Source organism: Centroberyx gerrardi, chromosome 9 (genome assembly GCF_048128805.1).
Source record: "Centroberyx gerrardi isolate f3 chromosome 9, fCenGer3.hap1.cur.20231027, whole genome shotgun sequence".
In the NCBI taxonomy this organism is placed as follows: Eukaryota; Metazoa; Chordata; class Actinopteri; order Beryciformes; family Berycidae; genus Centroberyx; species Centroberyx gerrardi.
The window spans coordinates 13075255-13086489 of NC_136005.1; the positions used below are offsets into that span (position 1 = coordinate 13075255).

General features: G+C 44.5%; 1 protein-coding gene across 1 annotated transcript in view; it reads right to left on the reverse strand.

Moving 5' to 3' along the window:
* midn (midnolin) overlaps positions 1-10530 on the reverse strand; it is a 30789-nt gene extending 20259 nt beyond the window's left edge. Inside the window, exons 1-4 of the mRNA XM_071926003.2 lie at positions 10117-10530; positions 7010-7238; positions 4942-5029; positions 4694-4756 (exon numbers count right to left, since the gene is read on the reverse strand). Of these exons, the coding sequence (XP_071782104.1) occupies positions 4694-4756; positions 4942-5029; positions 7010-7238; positions 10117-10192 (456 nt within the window). The 5' untranslated portion in view covers positions 10193-10530. The remainder of the gene's footprint in view (positions 1-4693; positions 4757-4941; positions 5030-7009; positions 7239-10116) is intronic.
* Between the last annotated feature and the right edge of the window lie 705 nt (positions 10531-11235).

Genomic DNA, 11235 nt, shown 5'->3' on the forward strand with positions numbered 1-11235 from the left:
ATTTTCAAGGCCAGGATTTACATGAGTAGGGGCTGAATAGGCCTTCAGATCAGCATTGTCTTTCATTCCATACACAATTTGATTTACACATTCAGCGACAAATTAATTTATGTAGTTTTCATTTAGGTAACAAAAAGGCATGTATTACCATTCTAAAGAGCAAAGACTCCCTCTCTTTAGCTGCATGCATATAAAAAGCCTTCATTTCAATGGCAGAGAGAAGGACAGAGGGGGCTGTGTGCTATAAAAAGGGGAGGATCCTCTCATATTGACCAACAGACTGACTCAGTCATTTTTCAATTCCTTCCACTCCCAAATCCTCAATACAATTACTCCCCAATGATTTCCAGTAGCGTCCATCTGGCTGACTAACTAGCATCTAGATAAGGTGGGTACAGGGTGCAGGACTGGAAAAAGAAACATATTTGACCAACTGCATTGAGCTGTTTTACACACACTCATGTACAGGCACAGAGACACACACAACACACACACTTGCATGTGTGTGCACCCCGTACCCACTAACCCACCCACCCACATACACAGACAAATTTGTTTTCCATATACACATCATTCTCCACAATCTCCACTTTTCTCTATAAAATGTTAGTCAGAGTAGTAAGCTAAATCTCTCCAGTGGCAGATATCTCAGCAAAATGCCCTCTGCCCTGTTTCCTCTTTATTTCCATCCTTTCATCAGACTGTCCTCTATTTCTTCATCTCTGAGTCATGCAGGCATGTGCACTCATCCTCCCCATTACCTCTAACCTACAGAACACACACACACAAAACACACCACAGAAAGACTTGTACACTGAGCTCTCTCTCTCTCTCCTCTCCTCTCCTCCACCTGTCTGGCCCAGCATGGCACCCCCTGAGGGAGGCGGAGTAGAGGAAATGAGGAGCGGGTGACCCAGAGGTGACTCCCCGCAGATTGTTAGATCCCACTAGTTTGCATCTGTCCACTTCCAGACACAATGACAAAGCTGTGCCGTATTCTGGACTGCCGTTCCTGGAGGAGGAGGAGGAGGAGGAGGAAGAGGGGAGTACAGGAGGACTGGAGGAGACAGTCGGCAGCAGCGATGTCTTCAAGGGGGGGAATGAGGGAGAAAAGTAGAACAGCTATGTAACAACGTATTCCACGGGGATGCGAGGAGTGGCAACACACCGCCTCCTCCCAAGGCAATCTGTGTTACTCTTCAAGGCAAAATTTGTCAATCTGCAGCCCGCCGAGCCTCCCTCCAGCTGGGCCGCGCATTGATTTTGAAACCGGTATGCGCCGCTGTAGCTGCAGTCAATTGGGTATAGCCAAGGCCTATAGATGTATGGAGGATGAAAGGAGGTCATGGGGGAGAGCCAAACTTAAAGACTGACCCTCAATCATTGTTCTGTGTTAGAGGGTTTGTCAGCTGGGCAGGTTTGGTGTTCATGCTTTAAGACAGGAACAAAGAGGTGGCTGTATGGGGGAAGGGCAATGGGGGATGGTGAGGGTGATGCCTGCCTGCCTGCCTGGTTGGCTTTCATTCTAACATCAATGTGCATCAATGAGCAAATAGTCCCTGTGTGCAGAGAGGGACACATAATCCTTCTCTTTCTGTCAAATACAGAGATCAATATATGGAGAGCTGATGTCACTGCCTACATATGCCCAGAAATAGCAAATATTACTTTCATTTCCCTTCACTGCTTGTCCTGTAAATATACATTCATTTTACTACTAGGATCAGACATTTTCTCATTCTCCAAGCAGCCTGAGAAATCCTCTTAAATATACCCTGTCAATTCTGTGGTGTGTGTGTGTGTGTATGCGTGTGCGTGTGTGCATGCGCATGAGTGCATATGTAAGCCGTACACACAACCTCTATTTGGCAGACAGAAGGAGAAGAGAGTAGAAAATATGGCCGTTTTGATGGGCTGTCAGGAGGTAGTGGCTTAATACAGCTTAGATGTCATGAGAAAAGTCTACTGCGATGCCAGGGGAGGAATTAACGCAGCCTGAGTCGTCCTCGCTATAGAAGCCAGCCATCGTGGTCAAACTGAGGCGGCTACACAGCCCAGTTAGCCAGACTTGCAAACCACAGCACATTCAAATTATAGGGCCCTGGAAGAGCTGTTAAGCAGAAGCGAGAGAGGGAGAAGGAAGGAGAAGAAGGGGAGAGGGAGCGAAGGAAAAAAAAAAAGCATTTCAATAATTGCCTGGGCTCCCTTTCCATAAAACACTTTCTATCTGTCTTGCTCCACAGAAGTCTGAAATAGCCCTCTCCCTGGAAGCTGTCATGTTTCCGCCCTGGTTGGCCAGCTAGCCGTTAGGGCTGGACTCCCCAGAATCCTGATAAAGGAGACATGAGGCGATCCGTCCAGCCGCCACTTCCACGAAGACACACATCACTTCCTGGCAAAACATCCGATCTCCCAGCCAGACCTCACGTAACCAAAAGATGGGTGGGTGGACTGGGGCTGATAACCCGCTTGCTGCTCTTGAGGCCACCGCAGCTATACAACCGCCCCACATCGCACTGCGGCTATTTTTGGGTGTATGGGCATATCAGTTATCGTATCAGACACTTTTAAGAGCTAAGTGCATTGATTGATTTTTGATAGCCCCAGAGTTGGGGAGAGAGAGGAAATGAGGGAAAGCTTTTGTGTTCCTATTTTCTAATCTTACTCGGATCTGTAATCTCTCCGCAATCTATATCATTCCATTCCGCCTCATGAATTATAAAGAGGAATCAATTTCCCTGGATAAAAACACACTAAAGCAGCTTTATGCCTTTATTTTAACCTTTTACCCTGCTATCATTCTTACTCTGCCCTTTATTCTTTCTATCCCCGCCGTGGGACTGTGATTAATAGTACAGGAAATGTGAATGCAACAGTAGTGTACAATACAGTAAGCCATTTGTGAGAAACAACAAGCAAGCTCAGGCTTCTGACTCATTTCAGAGAGCGAGAGGGAGGTTACATACATACACACACACACACACACACACACACACTGATACAAAGGGCAGGGAATATAATGTATTTATAAATACGTATATAATATATTTATCTTGGTGGTTTGCCAACATTGTTTGTGAACTTTCATGCCAATAAAGCACACTGAAATTGAAAATTGAAATTGAGAAAGGGAGAGAGAGAGAGAGAGAGAGAACCAGAGAGAGAGAGAGAGAGAGAGAGAGAGAGAGAGAGAGAGAGAGAGAGAGAGAGAAAGAAGCCTTCCTGGGTTGGCAGTTGAATTGTCATCTGCCTCTGGTAAAAATGACAGTCACTCATGACTGCCCAGCGAAGGCGTACCACATGATGGGCAAGGCTTGCTTCCAGCCCACTACCACCCTGACATGCACACACACACACACACACGCACAGAGAGACACATACATACACACATCCATTTACACACACCTACACACACTCAGTCATCTGCTGTCAGTGCTACGAGAAGCATGCTGAGTTCACACACACAACAAGCCAGGATTTCCACCATAAAATTATCAGCAGGGAACGAAGCCACACTGAGCCACACTCCCCTATCGACCAACAAACCACATCCTCTGACAAAACTTCTCAGCAAAATGCATCACTCTCCTGACAAATTCATCGGGATGTGAGCATTGCTGCATCATTGACACACTTAGCTTGTTACATCAGCATCCAATTTCACCACCTTGCGCTGTTTTGACATCAGTCAGCAGCGCATCACTGATGCAGTTACGTACATCTCAAGGTTACCCAACGCTACAAAGGAAGTCGACCTGAGTCAGTCAGCCAGTCAGTCAGCTGCAGAGAGCGCTTCATACGTCACCGCTGTTGTCTGTGTGCATTCAGCCTCATCGCCCCTCGCGCTCTCTCTCTGCGGCCAGCGAGGAGAACTCATGCCTTTTTTCACTTTATTCTCACTATTGATCATATTAGTGAGTCATGCCAGACTGACTCATATGTATACTGTATTTTATCAGGCTCACAGAGACACTGCGGTGCAAGTATAGGGTGTAGGGCCCGCTCTAGGCATGTCTGCACGCTATGCTTCCAGGAAGCCTATGCTAATATTGACTGAGAAGCCTGTCATCTGACAATCCAATTCTCTGTTTATGAGTGAGTAAGGCTACACTCGATGTGCATGCAGCCACAAAACACTTCCTGGAAACTTGTGTGTGTGTGTGTGCGTGTGTGTGTGTGTTGGAGCATGAAATACAGTGAGTGACAGAGATTAGATAAAGGTATAAACAGAAGGGTGGAGGTGAGTCTTATGTGCTGGTCCTCTTAGCAGCTCACAAACAAGCCTTTCTTGGGTGGCGTTTGCCTGGGCTGCCTTCATTTGTACGTGCGCACACACACACACACACACACTCACAGATGTTACTAGGATACAGGAGGGTGTTGCTGCTTATTATATCCTGACAGCTCACACTGGATGTCCAGCTTGGCTGGGCTTGTTTAAGAGGCTGAGATTAGACAGGTAAAGAGGCTTGTGCAGCCTGCTCATCTCTCTCTCCCCCTCTCTCTCTCTCTCTTATCTGGGTGTTGCTCTACATAAACTCTATTTATCCAAAGCTACAACCTCCCATGCCTCCAATGCAAACACAGACACACAAGGCACAAAGCTCTCGGTTTACATTGCAGTCATAGTAGCATACTGACTCTGTTACATCCATAATCATGTAAAAGTCAACACAAAGAGACGGCCTCTTACCTGAGTTTCTGTTAGACTCTCCAAGGCTTGCATCACTGACTGTTCAGGCCTTGATGCTTGAGACTGCAGTGCACAGAGGGAAAGGGGGTGTAAAACAATGGACTAAAAATGAGCAGACATTAATTAAGCAGAGAAATGAATCTGCAATTGTATAATAATAATACACCAATGAGTATGTTATTATGAGCTGGACCCCAAATAACTATCCAGTATAACTAAATACAATTATACAGTTTAGTGAGCCTTACCATTAAGCCTGCTTCAACTGTTGGTACAAGTGTTAACTTGCTCCCATCTGAGATCCCGAGATCCTGGAGTTTGCCTGAACTTAGTCGCCTGCGGTTAAAGAGAACAACATAATTAGACCGTGCTGACAATATCTTCTCTCTTCAGACACACAAACACCCTTCAGCCAGGGGGGCAGACAGACTTCAAAACTAGTTTGAAAAAGAGCCGTGGGTGAAAAGCTCCTTGAAAGAGAAGTATTGATTGGGCTGTCATATTTCAATTTCGAGTATAGTGGAGTTTGACAACTGCTCGCAGTGGATATTTGGCACCACTGCCACTTGCCTAAGTGGAGGTAAGTATTTTCTTTTGCTGTTTTGAGTTGACTTACGGAACTGGAGGACAGAAGCTCTATGTTGAAAACAAAGCCACAATCTTTAAATAAGAAAATAATAAAAAGAACAAAAAAAATCAGAGTATGAAAAAATATATTACTGTCATTACAAGTCTATTGTTCTTTGGTGAACTGCTGATCCTTATGGCAGCAGCCTATGCAGTTCTACAGGCAGTTTAGCCATGCAGCCTATGGTATTTCCAGTGCTTTTGTCTTTATTGTTTGGTGCATAGCAAGAGTATCTATCCTACAGTGAGGGAATGAATCTCATTTTTTCTTGCAGGTCAGTGATGATGCACTATAACCACTCACAGCCAAGTGTAGTGACTCTTTGCCTCCTATATTGGAACATGTTTAGGACAGCCTACTGTACAGGCATGACCCAAATCTCACCCCATGCAGCTGAACAAAGGCACTCAGCACTGGAATTACTGTAGGTCTACTGTTTGAGGAGGAGGGGGATTAAAAAGGGGGTTTTCAGGTTTTAAAGGATGATGTGATTTGTTGGGTGATTACATGGAGGGAGGGGGATGAAAAACAATGCGGACTGTTTGCATGTAATAAAGCCCCCTGTTTTTTGTTTTTGCATACCACCCCCCGCGCCATTGTTAGCCCATTTAACCTGAGCCCGATTCATTTGGGAACCGGCTAATACTATAGTTTCATAGTTTCAGTTAGTTTTAAATAATAAAAGGGCAAGGCGTTGTTTAACTACGCCCATTGTCCATGCAGCGCTCCCGTAATCTGAATAATATAGCAGCAGCTTCCAAGTGCTCAGGAGGCTGGCCCAGCCTTTAAAGGGACTCTATAGCCTGCTACTTCACGCCTGCATCCACTGAAACCAACAAGTTATTCTGTTTCTACCCGCTGTTACCCTAGAACTAAACCACTATGCAGGAAAACCCCGTTTTACGCATTTCAAAAGCACAAAAGCTACTACTGAATACACCCATCTTTCTATTATTCAATAAATGTGTGATCCCAAAAGTCTGTCTGTCAGTTAAACACTATGCCCATGCTGCAGCACAGTAAATAAAACATAGGCTACAGTGCGCACCTATCCTTGCCCGTGTGACTTCACTCATCAATGTTTAACGTGTTTGATTTGCACAGTATTAGCAATTCAATCGGTTCGGTATTTATAATGAACGAGGGATGAATCGATGCAAGTCTGCGGATCGTCTCGTCAATACTGCTCCAGTGACCGGTGCGTCCCATATGCGTAATTCCAATACCGCGCGTCCTGGTGGTCAATAGCATGTTCCCTTGAATATATTGCTGACAAAAGCAGCCAAGGTCGTCCCTGAAACATCCGAGAGCTCAGCCTCCGATGAATGCAAATTGTAGAACACATTAAAACTAGCCTATATTACATAGGCTTTAACATATACATACATACATACACATACACCATATACAACATAACCCGGAAGGTAGCGGAGGCTAAACCCACCTAAACTCAATTTATCCACATTTTTCATTGCGGAATAGTTTACCCCTTTTAGACTGACATAAATCTTTATGAGGTAAATGTATAGTAAGTTGTATCAAACGAATTCAAGTTAGGGTCTTATAATGGGAGGCATACATTAATGTTGTTTTTTATTTTGTTTATATTGGTGATGGAGCTCACCAGCTGGAGGTTACAGTTTATTCCCTACTACATTTCAATATTTACAATTTTCAGGTTTACTCACGTTTCTTTGTGAAGAAGGGCGAGTCTCTCTTTTGGTACTTTGAGTTTTTGAGACAGTCTTCTCTTCAGTCCCTCCACAGTCTCCTCCAGGGGCAGGGAGAGCTCGAAGCGTGTGCCGGTGGTGGAGTGGATGTACAGATTCATGGAGGGTTCAGTCGGGACGGCCTCGCAGGACGAAGCCCCGCGACTGGTGCAGCTCCGGGCGCTGGGATGCTGGTCCATCCGATAGCCTGTGGTCAGAGAAGGGGGAGACAAGACGAGCAGAGCGGGAGATGAAGAAGGTGAGGAGGATGAAGAAGCAGATCCGTTCTTTCTGCGACCGTCCCTTGTGTTAGAGAGAGAGGGTCTGCTTGCAAATCAAAGGGAGCATTCAGGGAGCGCTCTCTCTCTCTCTCTTGGTGCCTCCTTTCTCCAGAATAAAACCCAGTCCGTCTTCTCTCCGGTCACTATCATGAGAATATTCCCCCAGCCAGGAAAGTCAACTACATAAGGCTCGGTTTTCTTGTGTTAAGTGTTTTTTTCCTTTGTTGCCTTTTCCAACGTGCAAGCCAATGTCTCAGATGCTACATAGATGGGTAAATGCCTGTCAGAAACGCAAGTATTTGTCAGGAAAAAATGCCATGGACGCTCATTTACGAACACGGTTACCTTTGAGACAGAAAATGAGAGGACAAATAAAAAAAAGCTAAAAATTCCCCTTGGTGTTTTGGAAGCTTTTGCAAGCTTTAAAGGACAAAACACACGAACTGTAAGCTGCAAAGCCCCATACGGCTTAATACTGAGAGGCTCTCCGCCGCGCACTCATACCCACGGCAGCTCCAATGAAAAATCGACAATGAACATTGTCACAAAGTATCCCACTTCCACCATCGCTAAAACACGCCCACAGCCCTGAAGCAGCCCGGCCAATCACAGCAGAGCTCCGTTAGGACGCTGCCGATCTCAGCCAATAGAGAAAAGAGATCCACACCCACGTGGAGGGCAGGCAAGTTTGGGCCATTCATAATAAATTACAGCATAGAACAAAATATGTCCCAATACCACAGTAGCCCACAGCAGTGGTTCTGAAACTGGGGTCCGGGGCCCCCCACAGGTCCCTGAGAGGGTTTGAGGGGGTCCCTAGCAAAATGAGGAATAGTTTGATATCACTATTATTTCACTCACTACACGTTATCACAATAAGAACATGTGTAAGAATAACTGTTTTCATCACAGCTTTCACTGTATCCAAGGGTGGTATCTCCCCCACCTACAGTAGCCTATATACAGTTATATAATTGTGTACCAAGTCGCATCTTTCAACAAGCGCCTCAAATGGGAGTCAGTGGTCCAATGTGGATCTATTTGGGGGTCCTTGACATGAAAAAGTGTGGGAACCTCTGGCCTAGAGTCTTGACTGAGCAGCAGGCCACTGATATAGCATTGAAATAGAAGTTGTGTTGTTAACCAAAATAGCATTTAATCACACAACAATTACACAAACGCAAACAAATCCAAAATGATGTCTTGTGTTTTGGTTCACAGATGACTCGATTAGTGTTCTTCAGGATGCATCTTGTCTACATAGTCTACACTTAAGACTCTTGTGTTGTCATCACAGTATAGACCAGTGGTTCCCAAAGTGGGGTCACAGGACCTCCAGGGGTCCTTGAAGGGGTTCCAATAATAATAGGTTTCACTGTCTCCATGCACTCTTACCTCCTCACATACAGTGTAGACAGCGACCCATTTCTGTACTAAATCACATCTAACAACAAATCAGATGGGGCTCCTTGGTAACACTCCTAACAAATGGGGTTCTGTGGTCCAGAGTACATCTAGGCCTATTTGTGGGTCCTTAATATGAAAATATTTGGGAACAACTGGTAAAGAGCAGTGGGTTGCGCAGTCCACCCCGGTAGAGGTTAAGTTATCAGCCTCGGCTCTAATGGCAGTAAATAGTGCTGACGCCATCCTCTTTCCCCTGACCTCCACAACATGCAGAAACATTAAAGTCATCACGAATGGAATGCAAATTACGCATTATGCGGGGTATTCTCTTCAGGAAGTAGGTTAACAAGCGAGAGAGAGAGAGAGAGAGAGAGAGAGAGAGAGAGAGAGAGAGAGAGAGAGAGAGAGAGAGAGAGAGAGAGAGAGTGTAGGATATGGAGTCAAATATGACATGTGATTTGCCTCCATGTAAGAAGCAGATAAGGTGACTGACGCTGCTCATTCATATCCTCCGGCCAAATTTCGTGAAAATTGAGAGATTCGTGTTTCTCATGTACTGGTGACTAATACACTTCATGTCAGAACAAGAAGGAACAAGAATTACGCAAAACTGTCCAGAGAGAGCAACTTAGAGAGCGACGGAGAGAAGGAGAGACAGGGACAGAGTTAGCGACACCATAAAAGCATCCATATACTGAGTTCGCTCGTCCAAAACTGCACGACTCCTCTAAAACAAGTGTCCGCTCCAGAATGAAAAAGAAGATACTCTATCGCCTCCCAGTGGCCAACGATCAAACCCCCACCAGCAAAACTTGCAGGTTACTTTTAACTCCTGTTTTAATGTTGTTAACGTATGTTGCAATATTCACATACGTGACTCGATAGCAAGCGGAGCTGAAAATCAAAGATCTGATGACAATCAGTTTATTGTTTGGGCGAATTCATCATCTGGCCAGAGAATCAATTCAGTTGTCTCTACATTACATCTACCCATTCACATTTCTTATTATACAATAAGCATGACTGGCCGTGTGATGACAAGAGGCTGTAGTTTACTGTATGATTTAGTAAGGCTGTTTTGTTTTAAAGCATACTGAATATCTAAAGAATCAATCTCAGCAATTGCTGCCTAATACTACATACTAGCAATACTACATAGTAATCACAACATCACAGAGGCTTCTCCTGTCGTCGATTCCACTAAGTTAATGATTTCCACAGAATTTACATCCAATCACTTCACAACATGCTCATATTGGTCTGAGATTGACTGATCAACTCATGTCAAACTTTTCATAAATTAACAGTCTACAATCAAAGTCACAAACAATGAATACCAGTTAAAATATTATTTAAATAACGTCACATTATTTGGAGTTAATGTCAAGGTGCGCTTACCAATTATCGTGGCGAAAACTTTAAAGCTTCGCGTAAAAGTCTTTGGCGTTCCAATCGGTTCCCCCAGCTTTGGCATGTAAAGTATACCCAGACTGTGATGAAACACTTTATTAAATCCAAACACTTGAGTATCCACAAGATCAGTCTTTTCAGTAAATTCTCTGGCAGGCTTGCGCGTCTCCAGCGCGCAACGTTACGCACCAGACCGAGGGACTCCTGGCCAATAAGGAGCTCCAGTTATGTCCTGGGATGCCTCCGTGTGTCGTCTGCACACCGGTGTCTATCTTGGTAAGAGCGTAGTTTGAGAGGTGAGACACCTCTTAACCGAGTGTTCTCGGATATGGGTGGAGAGTAGCGTTCTTGTTATGTCAGCATGTGATTTAAGGTGGCCTTGCTTCGCTGTAACCGCCTCTATCAAATGTACTCTCCACGATGGGAAAGAATGTGCTTACGCAAAGCTGCAAGAGATAAAGATATACAACTGTGTCAATGGCGAGGTTATCTGAGCCAGAGAAAAGGCTTTTTAATGGAGTGGATAGTTGAATAGAAGTGAAACATCACAGCTCGATGGTTTACGACCTTAACAAACAGTCAATGAAATGAATGCTTTAGTAATATCAGGGGTGTTGCCATTCTTTGACGACAGAAAGAAAAAAAAAATGTTACTGGGCAACAGATCAGGGAAACAGGCTGCATGGCGACGAGGGCACAGGAATAAACAAACTTGACTGGCATGGATTCAGCTCTGCATGTGAGGAAAGTCACTTCTGATAACAGCACATACAATATCATGGACATTTGTCAAATATAAGTAATAAGGCTATTATTGCTATTACTGCTACATTGCTGTTTCAATAGCAACGTCAATCTTGGCTATGTTCACGCTCAACTTTTACATTTTTTTTTACTACTTGACAAATCCTTATTCTCCACTTTTTTGTATTCATCAAATTATGTAGACAGCTGCAGTAGGCTGCTTGTATTAAGCCTGTACAAGGTGATTGTGCTCAGATATGTGATAATAATCACACTGAGGTTCATGACAAGGCCATAAGAGATATTGTGCAACGTGTCAAAGAAAAAATGAACTGATTTCCCCCACAAATATGCGAACATCTC